Source organism: Hyposmocoma kahamanoa, unplaced genomic scaffold, assembly GCF_003589595.1.
Source record: "Hyposmocoma kahamanoa isolate Upper Pololo Valley unplaced genomic scaffold, ASM358959v1 211, whole genome shotgun sequence".
Classification (NCBI taxonomy): Eukaryota; Metazoa; Arthropoda; class Insecta; order Lepidoptera; family Cosmopterigidae; genus Hyposmocoma; species Hyposmocoma kahamanoa.
In genome coordinates, this window is record NW_020653732.1 from 1,099,347 (window position 1) to 1,117,093 (window position 17,747).

At 35.6% G+C, this 17,747-nt stretch overlaps 1 protein-coding gene across 1 annotated transcript; it reads right to left on the reverse strand.

The window, feature by feature from the left end:
• Positions 1 to 5,125: 5,125 nt before the first annotated feature.
• Positions 5,126 to 10,949, reverse strand: LOC113227509 (zinc finger protein 664-like). The gene is made up of 3 exons (XM_026460446.1): positions 10,003 to 10,949; positions 8,311 to 8,492; positions 5,126 to 6,513 (listed from the first exon to the last, which is right to left on the reverse strand). The coding sequence occupies exons 1-3, from the start codon at positions 10,947 to 10,949 to the stop codon at positions 6,275 to 6,277; spliced, it is 1,368 nt and encodes a 455-aa protein (XP_026316231.1). The 3' UTR covers positions 5,126 to 6,274.
• Positions 10,950 to 17,747: the final 6,798 nt, after the last annotated feature.

A 17,747-nucleotide genomic window follows, 5' to 3' on the forward strand; every position in this document is an offset into this window, starting at 1 on the left:
CTTACAAATAAATGGACGACGGGTCTAATACAAAAACCACGAAAAAATGTCCCAAGTCAACCTATTTAAACGTAGTGACATGTCAAGGAATATGACAAATCTAAAACGTTGAATTTAAATTGTAATGTCATCGCAGTACTGTCTGATTTTGCTTGCTTCGCTGTCAGTCGAACAAACGAAGACTAAAGCGTGAATGACGCTCTGTATACGATTTTAAAGCCCTATAAGTTCGGACACTTTTTAGGGCGGACCCGACGTCCATATAATTGAAAGTCAATGCACTGCCCTATTATTTAAGTAATGCATCGAAATTAACACACCCTTGATAAGAAATTTAAAATAAATAGAAAGTTTTACCACCTCCAAAATATCACCCTTTATAAGATACGAGTTTCAGAAAGTAAAGCATCGCTATGTTAGTTGTCAAGTGCGATATGAAGCATCTAGTACATTTTTGAAAATAAAACTAATCGCCAGGACTGGTAGCTGTAAAGGTACTAACTGGGTGATAAACCTGTAATAGATTTCTCATAGATGGCGCTACGACTAAAAAGTCGTTGAAAGACCAAGTTCAAAGACACGAGGCCCGTTGGTTCGTTCCGTGGCTTAGTTGGTATAGCGTCTGGCACGGTATGCAAGAAGACGTCGGTTCGAATCCGACCGGATCGAAGGAATTTTTTCTGAGTGTTCTTTGTATTAATAATTACAACAAACTAGTGGAGTAATTTCACAAAAAATAATTGAATATCAATTCAATAAAAATTTTATAAAACTAATTCATTAATTAAAAAACTAATTAATTATATAATTGATGCCAATCCGCAGCGTAGGCTTCGTCACATAAAAATTAATAATGCAATTCGCCAGACTTAGACATTTTTATCCAAACTAAATACAATGAAAATGGACCACTCTGAATCTTAGCTGGTTCAAACGTCCCCATAACACTGGTAGCATTACCGCGCTGAATGGCCTTCGAAATTTGTTGCACTAAGTAATATCCGCAGCGTGGATCACAGCGTACATTTTTTCCATCGAGTATATAACCAGAATCAGTTAATTTGTTTGAAAATTATTCTACCATATCATTACTGTGACAACTGCGCTCCGATTGGCTAGCCAGAGTTCGAAACAATTGACGGGTGTCGTCAACTGTTTCACTTCAAATCGACCAGTTAACTTGAGCTTTGCTATAATGGACGAAAATTGCAAAATTACTACTAGATGAAATTTGATTCTCTTTATTTTGTAATTAGACGTTTTGCTGTTTTATCCCACACCACCGAATGGAACAGCACGCCATTGTTAAAGATATTATCTTTATTACAATAAATATTCTGTCTGTACACAGGTCAGTTGTTGGCGATGTCTATATTTCAATGCAAACGAGAGTTGATATTTATAAGTGATGTATCACTGATGATTTACCCTTATTTCGTCTCTATTTCTGGTTATATACTCGATGATTTTTCCTACTATATTGCTGTTGCCCACTACAAATTTAAATTTGTCTAAGTGCCATCACATTCTAGTTACACCTATAGTTATCATTGTCAATTATCAGGAATCTTGTCTTATAGTATGGTTTTGTGATCGTCAGTTTCGATGGTCACGGCAGCCTATCAACATGATTTGGACTCGAAAAAAAACCATTTCCAATAATTCGATAAATAAACCGCGATGAAATAAGTACCCAATTAGTTGGGATTAAGATTTAAAAATAATAATTACAACGTTTTCGTATTGAGATCAAACAAATTACTTTCACACACGCATACATAACTTGCTTCCGTTCGTGACGTACACGCCATTGCGTTCTTGTTAGGTACCTACATTTGGCTTGCCTTTTTAAAGAACCTGGGGAAGGTCAACCTCTGCTTGAGACACAGAACAATTTAGTTAGTGTCTCACGCGTGGCAACAGCGGGCCTCATTAGACTTACTTGAGCACAGTCCACCATTTTGGCTTTGTACGGTCTGTTGTGTCAGTTCTTTCGCTTAAATTCCCTAAAATCGTAGAAAAGTCTTATTTTTATAAATTGTTTTTGTTTTTTTTGTTACAAGAAACGAAAGTAAAGCTTATACCCTTGCAATATGGTCGCTACTATTTTGGAGAACTAAATAAATAACTCCAATTCGTCGTCGTTCAGCAAGTAACCGATAGATAGCAGCACATTGACAGAAATTTCAATACCTATAATACCAAAACGTCGAACTTGCAATAATAGGTATTGACGGTATTGAACTTTCAACGATATGCCAACAGGGTAAAGTTTAAATTATATTAACAATCCGGTAATTGTTATTTCTTTTAAAGTTTGAATCTACGACCAATTATTATCATGATTTGGTAGTGTTCGACATTAAATGATTATCACTAGTATCAGGTTTCTTACCACGGTATGACTTCTTTTTATTTTCCCGATATTTCGGAACGGTTTCACGCTCCATGGTCACGGGTTGACTGGACGGCGGCAGGTGACAGCTTTATGAGCAGACATATCTGTCTACCCTCTTGCGCTGTCGACGACTACCTTCATCGCGATTTGTTGTGGCGTTACCATTGTCACTCACTTTTTTCACACAAACCACACTCACTGTATCCACACGCGAAACAGAACTCGAGGTGTTTTTGTTTTTATTACTGCACGCACTAATGACCGGATTCCATGCACTGGACAGTTTAAAACCATCATCACGGTTAAATGTTTTGTACTTCGTGATCTCGATGGCTTCTCGTACCAACCGTGGTATGTAGTGACGTTCTGTCGAGAGTACCTGGGGGCTATGCAACTCGATCCAGTGGTTAGTGTCAGTCTGTGTGAGATGTTGTGCTATAGCCGACTTCTGTCTGCCGCCGTCCAGTCAACCCGTGACCATGGAGCGTGCAACCGTTCCGAAATATCGGGAAAATAAAAAGAAGTCATACCGTGGTAAGAAACCTGATACTAGTGATAATCATTTAGTGAATAACCACGAAAGTCTTAAAATCTGTTCGACATTAGTTCTCTTAGTAACCGAGGCCTAAGGTACTTCCATTTTTTTTCTTCCGTGTCTTAAGATGTGTACGCAGAGTGACCATTCCCATCCATCCCCATTCGCTCCACAATAGCTTCTACAATTTTATTAAATCAAATATGTCACCTTAAATTAATAAATAGAAAGAAGGAATATATTTAAAATACAGTACAATTTAATAAAATAAAAAACGCTGACCTACTTCGGATGTCGCCTATGCACTAAGTCCGATACGAACCCGAGATAATCTAAGTACAGAGTACTAAAATATTTTTTTTGAGTTTTCTTGAAACCTTTTACTAGAAAGTGCACGAAACCGGATTCATCCCCTAGTTTGCCACCCTTAGAGGTGGAATATTTTCTTCAAATTGAAATGGGATCACTCCCTCTTTCCAACAAAAAAGAATCAACAAAATCGGTTCACAAAGAGTTACCGCATAGCACACGTACAAAAAAAATCTACAATTGAATTAGGTTTAGTCGGTTAAAAATACGAATATCGCTTGTACACCTAGAGATAAAATGGTCCCTGTGACATTTCGGACCGTTATTTTTCGGATTTGGAACAGAGGGGTTACTCTTGATCTCCGTCCGACATCCGTCCGAAACATTGACTTACAATTATATGGACGTCGGGTCCGCGCTAAAAAGTGTCCGAACTTATAGGGCGTTAAAATCGTATACAGAGCGTCATTCACGCTTTAGTCTTCGTTTGTTCGACTGACAGCGAAGCAAGCAAAATGAGACAGTACTGCGATGACATTACAATTTAAATTCAACGTTTTAGCTTTTTCATATTCCTTTACATGTCACTACGTTTAAATAGGTTGACTTGGGACATTTTTTTCGTGGTTTTTGTATTAGACCCGTCGTCCATTTATTTGTAAGTCAATGGTCCGAAACAATTACTGTCAATAAGCAATACTTGACCAAATTAAAAGACAGTAATTGTTTCAGACGGATGTCGGACGGAAATCGAGAGTTGACCCCCTGATACGAATAGAACTTAGTATGCAAACACTCTTTCCCTGTATATAAATTTTCATTACATAATTAAATTGCCAGTGAACTAGTATGCTCACGACTGGAACCCAGTAACTGGGCACTAGTTACATTTCTAATTAGATAATAGTAAACTGACGTTTTAAGGCATCGAGTATATAAGCAGAAATAGAGACGAAATAAGTGCCATTCATCCCTGGCAACTAAACAGGCAAATGGGCCTTATATCACTTTTTAATCGACTTCAAAAAAGGAGGAGGTTCACAATTCGACTGTTTGTTTTTTTTTTTGTATATATGTTACGCGATACCTCCGGTATTTGTGAACCGAATTTCATGATTCTATTTTTGTTGGAACGGGGATACTTCCATAGTAGTCCCATTTCATTTTGAAGAAAATTATCCACCTCTAAGGGTGGCTGTTCACGCATGAAGATTCATTTTTATAAATAGCGCCTAACTTTAATTTAGGAGCAATTATTCAAGTGGTTGATTTTGCTATTTCTCCAATTCAAGGCGTTTTTCTCTCAATATACTTTGCGTAGTGAGAACCGATTATTATTATCTCCTGTGTCAAGTCCTGTATTGTGGCGAACTAGGGGATATTTCAATAAAACTTAGCAAATAGACGTAATTCCACGTACTTTTGAGGTCGGTTTTTTTAGTCCTCTGTACTGAGATTATAAATATCAACTCTCGTTTGCACTGAAATCACAAATTAGAAAACTGAAATAGTACAGAGCCAACAACTGACCTGTGTGTACGCCTTTGTATATTCCAAAAATATTCTGTATTTATTGTAATAAAGATAATATCTCTAACTATGGGGGGTTGTTCCGTTCGGTGGTGTGGGGAAAACAGCAAAACATCTAATTACAAAACAAACTTAACCACATTTCATTGGTAATTAAACTTGTGAGTTTTAAATTTTCGTTCACATAGCAAAGCTCAAGTTAAACTGGTAAATTTGAAGTGAAACAATTGACGACACCCGTCAGTTGTTTCGATTTCATTGACCAATCGAAGCGCAGTTGTCACCGTAATGATTTGGCAGAATAATTTTCAAACAAATTAAATGACATTTCGTCTCTATTTCTAGTTAGTAGGTTGCCAGTTCTTGATGAAATAAAAATAGTGTTGTCTTAATTAGTTACATGTCTTGTCTTATTATTCTATGATTTTAAATTTGCACATGACTTCTATTTATTTGATTTGATAATTATAATGAATAATGATTCAATACATGTTACGGACGGCCGCACGCGACTGGCCAGTCAGAACAATAATGCGTAATTCAAGAGCTCCGATTAGTCGAGTGGCGTCCTCGGCGAATTAATAGGGCCGGTACGGTGTGGGAGACACCGTATAGGTATAAATATAAGTGAAATTTATAATTCCCTCATTCGTAATTCATTTGTAATCGTGTTCAGTCGTGTTCGATATTCGATAAGTCGAAATAAGTTTTATGGATATGTACAGTCCACTTTCTAAATCAATAAACCAGAAGATTTAAGTCTCAAAGGAGTTTTATTGAAGAAAAGAAGGATACCGAAGGCAGTTTCTGGTCCGGTTGAGGCGGTTTGGGACAGGGTTATCAACAATACATATCGGATAAAATTATCTATCCCGATTCATAGTTTTGCCTCTTTAATTTTTGACTAAAAATGCGAAAATGTATTATTGAATTTCTTTGTGATATAACTCCACAAATGTTTATTATAATTATTAATACAAAGATCGAACACGTAGAAAGTTCTTTGTAAGTATTTGCATTTGATCAAAAAACGACATCTACGTCTGTTGAGGCACCTGTAAAGGTACCGGTTGCGGTGACAAAGGTTTCTAAAATTTAGCGATGCTGAATGCCGAAACACAAAGATCTTTAACAAAAACACATAGGAGAATTTCGACAACTTGACCCGCAGCTCTGTTGGTAACAGCAATACTACGGTACAGTATGATCGTGGGTTCAAGTCCCATTGGGTCGAAGAATATTCTGTGCTCGATCTTTGTATTAATAATTATAAACTGTGAGAAAGCTAAATATGCACGAAAAAACGTTTGACCTTTAAACACCTCTCTGATACAAACATATTATGGCATGACATTGCTAGCTGTAGCATTTTGTTGTCTCAATTAAAATCATAGACATCAAAATAATTATCAACGTTATTAAATTTATCAATATAAATATCAAATAATAATCGTGATACTTCGAAACCAGATTTCTAGTAACCCCGTCGCTGCCGAAACCACTTAACATGGAGTTAACCCTTGAATAACACTCCCTGACTCTTTAGCGTGCATTCTTACATGGGCCTTTAATGCAGATGCCTTTCTGAAAGCCTGACCACATCCGCAGACGAATGGTCTTTCTCCCGTATGGCACCGGATGTGAGAGATGAGGTCGTGACGTTGCACGAACGCTTTCTCGCAATAGGAACATTGGAAGGGTTTCTCGCCAGTATGGGTGCGTCGGTGGTTTTTTAAAGTACCTGTAAATAAATAGATAGATAGATAGAATCTTTATTCACCACCATGACAAATACATACACAGACACAAGATGCGGACATTAACTTAGACGTAAGACAGTAATATGTTCTAAGATCTCTCTTGGAAGCCATGGGAATAAAAAAGCGCTTACTCAGCATAAATGACTCGGCTGCCCGCGACGCTGGTATTCTATTTTATTTTATTTATAATTCAATTTAGTTCAATTCAATCCAATTTAATTTCATCCAATTTATTTTTTTATTTTTATCTTTTATTTATTTATTTTTTCTTAAACACCTTAGCCACTCATATTTCCAATTTCTGCATATTTAAAAGATACTCTTGCAGCTTCTGCTTGAAAGTTACGCTGTTACGGATAGGGATTATTGTTCCAACAACGAGTGGCTAAGTATCGGAAATTCTCTTTAAATGCCGCGGTACTATGCCGGGGGGTTACAAGCAGAAACACCCTTGTCGACCTTGCTCCAAAGCAAGAGTTTACCGTAGATGACCAAGTGAGTTACTCATACAAATAATAAGGTACCTGAGACTGAACAACATCAAACAACAATCTAGGCAGATGCAATTTAAGGCGCCCCACCCATCGCAACCATGTCAGACTTATTTAGAAAAGGTATCACATGACTCCGAAGTGGTATTGAAAAACAGAAACGGGCACATGCATTTTGCACTCGTTGCAGTAGTCTATGCGTTCTTGCCAAAAGACACGGACCAACGGCAGTGACACAGTAATTAAGTTTGGAGAGTATAAGAGATTCGCATGAGTGAATGCGTAAGTCCAGACTTAAGAAGTTACGAATGTTATAAATGATCTTTAACCTAAAAAGACAGTTCTGTACTACTTTGGCTACGTGCTGCTCAAAGCGCAGTCGACTGTCCATAATGACACCCAAATTCTGAACTATACGTAACGAGAATGGACACTCTCCGTCCCTCCCTAGCTTTAAATAACGCACCACGCCCCGCACATTGCCGGTCACATTGACTGAACGACAACAAGGCTGGCGGCGAGTCGTTTTCGCGCTAAGACGGCTTTGCTATTTGAATATAGTTTTCATTTATTCATAACGAAACTTGTACGTTAATATATAACATCATTGTATGTTACTATTTATAATGAGATGTAATATACTGCCCTCGTAACGAAAAAAGGCACAACTACGAGTACTTTATAAAGCAGTTGAGCCTTTTTTCGTTCTGAGGGCAGTATAGTACACACGGGTTCTTGGATTTTCAATTTGTATTGCCGATAAATATGTAGAGAATATAATAAGTTGAACACGCAATTTCAAATACCTTGGTTACCTTATTTCAAAATACATGTCCAAAATATAACATTTTAGATGCTTATAATTTTTTTTTTTAAATAAACCTTCAGGATTATTTTAGTTAGTGAATTAATGAAAAATATAATATTAAATAGATATAAATGCCTAATGAACATGTGTAATTATTACGATTCTATTATTAGAATTATAGATAACAGATTCGTGTCAAAAGTTTTCGCTATGTTGCCGCTCTGACCACTTACGAGAAAGTGAAGGGTGACCCCCGCCACATCATGCACACATTTGCGCGTGTGCAGATAGCGCCATGCTGTATGTAGTAGTAGGTAAATACTTTTGACCGTTGTTTGGAGTGTCTGGGGTGTGGTGCAGCTATCGTCACGATGGTAAATTGCTCGAGAGGCAGTAGGTCAAATCATTAGTTACGGTTTCACACAACAACAATACTATCAAGTATTAATTAAAGCCAATTTCAATTACGAACAATTTACCTGAAGCTGCAAACCTAGCCGGGCACAAATCACAGCTATAAGGTCTTTCTCCAGTGTGAGTTCTCCGATGCTTCACCAACGAGCTGCTAGTTGTGAACCCACTGCCACATTCGTCGCAGACAAAGGGATGTGCGCCACTGTGTTTGCGTTTATGGGCCACGAGCTCACCTTTGGAAACGAAGCTGGAAAACATAATGGATGGATAAGCCAGAAATACATATAATAGCCCTACAGCATAGAACAATAAGTACGCGAGCCAACAGTACGCGGAGTTCCGCAAAATTGAGCTCGGTCCGCCATTTTTTTTGCTTTATACGTTATGGTCGTCTTTTTCTTCCGTGTCTTACAGCATAACTTATAACTGTTTAGTTCAGTAATCTCTAAGATACAGTTTCCTTTTTATAATGAATTATTTTCACCTTTTCACATTTTTGGACACCACAATCACAAATGAATAAAGGTTCAATAGGTTTCATTCAGGTTTCAAAAGGTTTCAAAAGGAATCATTAGGTTTTTGGTAGATTATAAAGAGAAATATATCTGGTTTAATTTTATATATTAAGCCTTTTTAGCCGGGCCACAATTTTCATTTCCTATCTATAGTCGCATTTTTCTCTTTGCATAAGGTTTCTACAAATTTTTCAAGTGAACAACTACCAAGAGCTACTCTTCTCCAATAGGGACTTGCGACCATATTGCACTTCTTATCATGTGGATACCAATTCATGACTATTTTTGCTCCATTTTTATTAAATATAAAAGCTTGGCTATAAATGCACTATGAAACTATTACAACAATAATGATAACTTGTCTATAATGGAAGTTAGTGATAGGTTACAAGAAAATAATTATTTATATATTGGAACTGTCAAGGTTTAGAACTTCAGACATCGCAGATTTAGGGATAGTGCAATGAGATTATGTTTAACGGTAACACTGTTTAATCACTATGAAATCAAATAACAACTTGTACTTTCTATTAATTTTAATGATCAAAATAGGCACTAGGCGAAATGAAGGACAGTTTCTAGGTAGTGTGTGTGCAGCCCGAGAATCCAACCAATACTGTGTCCTCTCTCGTCTACTACCCAGAGTCCGTCGAGGTCCACTGGCAGAGGGAGCGCGTGATACACTCTCTAACCTGGAGGTGGCACCGCTGTCTTGCAGTTTTTTGTCAGTGCTCATGACCGTTTCCAACATATACATTATTTATGTCCAAGTTTATTACCTATATGTTGTAATAGTTACATACCTAAATTGAATCAGATAATAAGACTGTTTTAATTCCAAAACCAAGCAATAATGATTTTAACTTTTTAAGTGCTTTTTATTTTTGTTTCGACCATAATATACCAAATTTGATGTAATCAGAATAAGGTGCAAGAAACACCACTATTATTGCACAATCAGTGTATGGCCTTATTCAGAGAGGCAGTGGGCGCGGGTCGTGTAAATCAAACGTACGTAATTGCTCGTTGCGCTCACCGTACCGTACCTTTCACAGTACTTGTTCTAGCGTCTGTTTGCGATTTCGACGTGTGGATCTACCCACTCGTAGCTGCTTCAGCACTGCGAAAGGGAAGACGCCAAGACCCGCACCCGCTGCCGCGCCTGCGCCTGCTCTCTGAATTAACCCTTTAAGATTCAACGCAGTGACTCCATGCATAATTAACAATCATATAAAAACATACCTTCTATCGCAATCATCACATTTAAAAGGCTTCAAACCTTGATGTCGTCTCATGTGTTGAGCCAAATTGGTCTTCTGACTAAAACCGCGGCCACAAACCGAACATAAGAACGGTTTCTCCCCTGTATGAGTTCGCATATGATCATTCAACGTCGACAGCATATAAAATGCCTTGTTACAAAGTTTACATTGATGTTTCTTTTCAATCTTATGACTTTCCTTATGTAGATCTAAACTTTCCTGCGTACTAAAATTTGTGTTGCATAGCTCACATGGATACCCTTTCTCTCGAGTGTGTACGGACAGAATATGATTGTCTAAATGTGCTTTATGTTGAAATTCACGTTTGCAAGTATCACAAGTGAATTTCACACTAGATTTTATGTCATGGTTTTTCATGTGATTTGTGTAAGATGATTTACGGTTGAATTTACGCATGCAAAGTGTGCAGTGAAACTTTTCTATGTCATCTGCGGACTCGTTTTTATGCTTTCTTCTATGAAGCTTACATGCTTTCATTGTGTCGAATTCTAAGTTACATTCTGGACATATTATTTGCTGTTTTATTGTAATGTTACGTCCGCACATAACATTTTTCTTCTCAACTTTAATTTTTGTTGCTTTTTTATATCCATTACAGTAATTTTCTCTTAAATGTGTTTTATATTCATCTTTTTTGTTATAAATATTGCCGCAACTGCACGTGAAGACCTTTAACTCATTGACTGAAGAAGAACTGCTTTCATTGTATTCTACTGGTGGCTCAAAATCATTGTCAAAATCATTTTGAGGCTCAAATTCAGTTGATTCTTCAATTTTAACTAATTCTTCTGGGTTTTTACTTCTTTTAGGACTAGTTTGTTCATTAACAAAGTTTATGTTCTCTTTAGAACAAGAACTTAAAGAAATTTCGTTTGAAACTTCAGCTTTAGCGTCCCTTTTTAACATAGAATCAAAAACATCTTTTTCTGTATAATGGGAAGACTTTTTATTTACAACAGAAATTTGGGAAGGTATTTTATTAATTAATTTATCAGTTTCACGCACAATTTCGTCTTTTACAAGCGTTTTTCTGAATAAATCCAACTGGTATTGATCAAAGTCACCATTCTCGATATACCGATTTAAAAATGTCTCAGAATTAATGCAGCGTCGTTTAAACACGTCAGCTTTACACATAATAACTTCGCATACGTTACAGATCTGTCTTGGAAGCTTTTCCTCTGTGTTTATATTCAAATTTGAAACAAAACATAGCATTTCAAACAGCGTCCTGCATTCACCGTCAATAGTACTACTTAAAGACCTCATATTAGTTGATTCACACAAGCAAATCCTGCAAAATTTATCAGGACACCACATTGCATTGCTATCCATTTTGCTTTGTTTACTATAACGTAAATTCCTAACAAATTATTTAGAATAATCACAATAAATTATAATGGCTGTCATTTGTTTACGCTAAAGAAGTTTTTTTATTTTTTTATTTTTTTTTTATTAAGGCTTTGGCCAAAGCCATCAACCTAAACATGAAGTTTAATTATGTTTCTGTAAACATGGCCGCCACAAAGAGGATAGGCAATTTGAGGCGGCGTGCTTGGATTGACTCGGGATTCCTTAAAACGGACCGATACGGGTATTTTAGTTCGAGATTCGTATAATTTCGTTATTAATCGTTTAATCTTCGATTAAGGCACAATAGCACTATCCTATTCCACTTTAAACTAGAATTCACAAAATAATTGAAAGTCAAAATAAAAACGACACTTTTCCCTCCAAAAGGTCCAGAGCGAATCCCGCTAAAGAAGTCATTCACTGATTCTTTTTATGTCATACAAAGATTCAATCTTTCATTCAATCAATAGAGTGGGGACTCGAGTGGTGAATTATCACAAAAATATTAGTTTATTGTAATTCTAAATGAAACAACAGTATTAACAGTTATAAATTCTCTTTTATTTAATAACATTTGTAAGTAGGTAAACAAACATTTACTTTTCTTACAACACACCTTTAAAATACAATAATGTTCCTTACAAAATAACCGGTTTCACCAATGGCGCCAAATTCGGACAAACAGGCGTAGCTAGGGCGGAGCAACTACAGGCTGTAGTAATTGGTATCCTCGCACCGCAGGAACATTTACGAGTAGCAGGTACACAAGTACACGGATCTGTTAGACCACATGGGCAACCATATGCTGCAGATACTATGGGTAGAGCTGCCATATGAAATCCTAAGCCCGTAGGTAATTCAATTGATAGAGGCGGAAGAATCAGTTCTTTATTGCATGGGGGAATATATGGAGGTAGAGATATATATGGAGTTATTGTAGGCAGAATGATTGGGTATGATGTTGCCATCTGAAAAAAAAAATATTGATAAGGTATGGAGAATATAAAGTACAGTGTATATCACAGTGGGGAGCTTGCCTCCCAAACTGCTGGTCCGGGTTCTATTCCCTGTGGATACGATATTCTTAATTTTTTTTTCGAATTGAGTGCAGTTTTTCTATTAATTTGTAACATAAGCTCCAACTAAACTGCTGGTTAGTAAATTTGACCTGCCAATGACTACATTCAAGCAATAGAAAATCATGCTTTTTACAGTGTCAACAATTTTATAGATTCTTACTAAAATCTATGTTCAATTTTATGACGAGGATATCATTCTTTCATTCATTTATTATTGTCAATCGTACTGTGTTATCTTGCTGAATAAATGTTTGAATATAAAAATTACTATATCGAGAAAAAATCATGTAAATGTGAAGATTCATACAACTCTAAGATTTGTCAAGTTTCTGAATTCCATTGGGCCAACCCGGCGAATAATTTTCTAAATGCTCTCTTTTCATCACCTACATTTTTGAAATCATGTTTTGAAATAGTGTTGACCTCTAGAAACTAGTTCACGCTATAGTCTGATTAATGACTCCCTACCGCAGCCCATTAGTCATTCTTTTTTTCATTTTTTTTACAGCGTTACTGCTTTTTTGCCACAGACATAAAATTGAAAATTTGAACTAGCATACAAAATAAATTCTACAGGTCGTTACGAAGTCAGACTTCAAAATTTTTGCTTCGTCACGACTTGTAGAATTGTATTTTATATGATAGTTCAAAATTTCATGCATATCAGAACGTACTTGGCCTTTCTTATTTCGTAGATAATGCAATTTCTGCATTATCACAACATCACATACGTAATTTAACTATGATGTCGCATGATTACAACAGCAAAATATAAAAGGTTTGTCATTTTTAACATGGCGCCTAATTCGTCATAAGAATCTTAACGCATTATTTATCGGGTAAAAGATCTACTCCATTTACTCACTCAGCAAGTCATACAATGTAATGTGTCGTTTTTCATGACAATAAACCGTAACTTTTACATAATTGTAGATGCGTTAGCATCTAATAGTCCACGGAATGTAATCTTCAAACAAAAAATCTGAACTTCAAGTCTATGATTTTATCTGTGGTTCACATATCATAAGTGACAGGATTCGCTCTGGACCTTTTGGAGGGAAAAGCGTCGTTTTTATTTTGACTTTCAATTATTTTGTAAATTCTAGTTTAAAGTGGAATAGGATAGTGCTATTGTGCCTTAATCGAAGATTAAAGCGCGAAATTATACGAATCTCGAACTAAAATACCCGTATCGGCCCGTTTTAAGGAATCCCGAGTCAATCCAAGCACGCCGCCGCAAATTGCCTATCTTCTTTGTGGCGGCCATATTTACAGAAACATAATTAAACTTCATGTTTAGGCTGATGGCTTTGCCAACGCCTTAATAAATTTAAAAAAAAAAAAAAAAATCATAAGTGACAGACAGATTCGCTCTGGACCTTTTGGAGGAAAAAGTGTCGTTTTTATTTTGACTTTCAATTATTTTGTGTACAGCATCTAATAGTCTGTGAGACAGGATGTCGAATGTTAATACCCGTTTTAACGGAAGAGGTTCTCGCCCAACTGGCGAAACTCCCATCCAGCCTGGAAAGCCGGCTAGGGGAGATAGGAACCAACGTAGAGCGTACGAATTCCAGCAGCGGAAGGCAGCTGAAGAAAACTGCTTTAAAGCGCGTAAATACAAGAGGCCTCGGAAACCTACTAAGCGCAGTACTCAGTGGAGGAGCATAATAGCAGCACCTCCCAAGGAGAAGAAAGACCATCCTGATGTAGCTATAGGTTTTAGAACCAAGGACGAGACTAGCCCAGTTGATGAGCCCGTTTACGATCTGGGGCCACACACAGGCTCCATTCCAGTACAAGAATTTTACAGTCAAAATGGTGAATTCTCAGGGTACATCGACCAGATAGAACGTTCTGAAACACGTAGGGGTAGTGATCCAGGTACCTTATTACCTGACTCTCCACAAATACAAACTGCACACTATGTGAGCCACAACAACAATGTACCTCAAAGCCAAAAGGGAAAAGCTGATGAGAAAATAACCCTTGAAAAATTTATTGTTATATTACAGCACAACAATGATGATATTATCAAAAAAATGAAAAACTTATTACAAGAGCAAATAAACTCTGTGGTAACAAAATGGGAAGAAGACTTCAAAAAATATACACAAACAATATCTATAGAGCAGTCAAAAATTAAAGATAATATAGCTGTCCTCAATAACAGAATAACATCACTATCTGAAAAGTGCTCTGAACTAAAGGCTGAAAATGAAAATATGCAAAGAGAATTGAATAAACTATTAGCATCTCAAGCCACCCCTGAAATACATGAAGCTAACGAAAAAACTCTCGTCCTGCATGGATTACAAGAGAAAGAGAAGAAGGATTAGAAAATAGAATTTAATGTATTCTAAATATAAATCTTACAGGTTACATAGAAGAGTTTACATATATTGGAAACAAAAAAAACCTATGGAAGACCAATTAAGATAGAGCTAATTAGTAAAAAGATGAGAAAGTATATTTTAGAAAATAGTATATATTTTTAAGAAGCGGGTCTAAGCGTAACAGAATGCCTAAGTAAATAAGCTCTACAAGAGAGGAAAAAGTTGAAACGGGCTCTATATGATGCCAGGAAAATCGGTCACTTTGCTGTAATAAGAAATGGTAAATTGTTTGTGTATACTGTAATTGTAATTGTTTATAATTTTTGGTGGTGATTTTAATGTAAATTATAAAGCTAAAAATACCCTTTCAGACCTATTGTTAATGTATAATTTTCTTCAACTAGTAAAAGAACCTACAAGAGTTACAACTAATAGTTCTACTTGTTTAGACCTGATATTTACTAATTTTTCCAATAAAAAAACTTTAGTTAAAGTACAAGAACTGGGTTTCTCAGATCACCGAGGAGTATTTATATCAACTTCTCTTTTTACACCAAAAATAAATTTCTTAATTTCAAAACGAAATTTTACTGAAGGAAATATGATGAAATTTAAATGTGCATTGCAACCAATAAACTGGAATGAAACCTTTGATGCTGGTAGTGACATAAACAAAAACTATAAAAAATTTAATGATATACTCCAAAAAATACTAAATAAATGCATACCAAAAGAAAAACTATATCACACCAGGACTAAAAATATCTTGTCGTAACAAACGATCTCTAAAAATACAATAATAAGAAAATATTATAAAACATACTGCAAAATACTTAAAAAAGCAGTATTCAAATCTAGAAAAATAAATAATATTAGACATTTTAATAAATCTCGCAATAAAATTAAATCTACATGGACAATTATAAATAAAGCAACAAATAAAATCCCTTATAAAAATATAGAACTTAAAATCGATACTTTACAGATAATTAAAGAGCCTAAATTAATCGCTAATTCTTTTAATAAATTTTTTGCTTCAGTTGGAAAAATAAATAGTACCAGCCAACAAAAACAACCCCTTATAAACGTGCTTGAGAACACATTTTTTTCTTGGACAACCAGATGAAAAGCAAGTAAAACATATTATAAACAAATTAAAAAACAAATCATCAATGGGAATAGATGAAATCCCTCCTATATTAATAAAAAAATGTATACACGAACTGGTAACACCATATACGAAACTCGTTGGCCAATCCTTCGCGGAGGGTAGATTCCCAGATATCCTAAAAATATCATTGATTAAACCGATACACAAAAAAGGAGACCCCACAGATCGAAATAATTATCGCCCGATTGCATTGCTACCTACATCGGCAAAAATATTCGAAACTGCTATGGCAAATCGCCTTTATTCATTTCTGGAAAAGTACAACGCATTGCATAAAACCCAACACGGTTTTAGACAAAAACATTCGACGTCGTTGGCCATTTATGAATATGTCCAAAAAATTCTTGACGCGATAAATGATAGTAAGTACGCAATAGGTCTTTTGTTGGACATGAGCAAGGCGTATGATAGAGTTTGCTACAACACACTATTAGATAAATTGTATGGAACTGGTATTAGGGGTACTGCGCACAGATGGTTTAAACCTTACCTCGAAAATCGTAGGCAATATGTTGAAATAAAGGCAACTGACTTTAACTCGGGAAAAATCGAGAGTATCAGATCTGAAGAGGTATTCATGAAGGGTTCTATCCCACAGGGTAGCGTATTGGGTTGTATCTTGTTTTTGGTTTACCAACTAGTTGACCAATGCACTCTTTTCGCGGATGACATATCTACTGTAGTACCATGTTCCAACAATAACGAATAAAAAAATAATTTGGACTTTATATTGGACAAAATTCTCGATTGGCTAGAATACTATAAATTAAAATTAAATCTAAATAAAACTAAATTAATTCAATTTAAACCCTTCCAAAAAGCTCCCCTGCCTCTTAACTATAATAATAATAATCACACACTAACTACTGTAGACACTGCTACCCTACTGGGATTAGATCTGGACTCACACATGAACTGGAAACCGTTCATTCGAAATCTGACCAACAAGTTATCATCATTTATATACGCCCTACGTCATCTAAAACGTGTAACTGATTTTAAATCTGCTCTTACGGCATACTATGCGTACTGTCATTCGAGATTGTCTTACGGTGTCATTATGTGGGGAAATTCTACTAATGTAATGATATATTTATATTACAAAAGGAGTGTATCAGGATATTGACAAATATAGAACAGAGAGAATCATGCAGACCTCTTTTTCAAAAATTAAGTTATATATAAATAATATTAACCTTAACAGGTATATACATACTTGAGTCGTGCAAATTTGTAAGAAACCACTTTCCTACTTTATTTTCACCAAAAACTGGATTTAAACGTAACAATAGAAACCTACATCAATTGAAAGTACAATTATCTAAATTAAAATTAGTTTGTTCAGGACCGCAAATTATGATAACTAGAATCTACAATCACATACCAGTCCACATAAAAGAAATTAAAGAATTTAAGATTGGAATTGGAAGAATGGAACTACGAACTGAAGTACCCCCTTTCCAAAAATAAAAGAATCATCTGAATCGATTCACAAATAGAGGAGTAATGGTGTAACATTACACACAAAGAAAAAATACGTTTGAATTGAGAACCTCATTTTTTTTGAAGTCGGTTAATGAAGTCGGTTAAAAAGAAAAACAAAACTTACACCAACAATAAACAGCGCCCAAATTATTTTAAAAAAACACATCTTTGCCCTACTGACTCAATTTCACTAGAAGCATTTCTTAATAAATTTGATTTAAATAGTTTCATTATCCTGTTGTACGCATTCTATCTCTATTTTTTATTAAAAAAAACTTAT

What these genes read in the sequence shown, in the direction of transcription:
- LOC113227509 (XM_026460446.1), bottom strand. Translation starts at nt 10,949, where the DNA reads ATGTTAAAAAGGGACGCTAAAGCTGAAGTTTCAAACGAAATTTCTTTA. An exon ending in TGTGATGATTGCGATAGAAG is followed by an intron (nt 8,493 to 10,002) that starts GTATGTTTTTAT and finishes TATGTTTTCCAG; the next exon opens with CTTCGTTTCCAAAGGTGAGC. An exon ending in GGCTAGGTTTGCAGCTTCAG is followed by an intron (nt 6,514 to 8,310) that starts GTAAATTGTTCG and finishes ATTTATTTACAG; the next exon opens with GTACTTTAAAAAACCACCGA.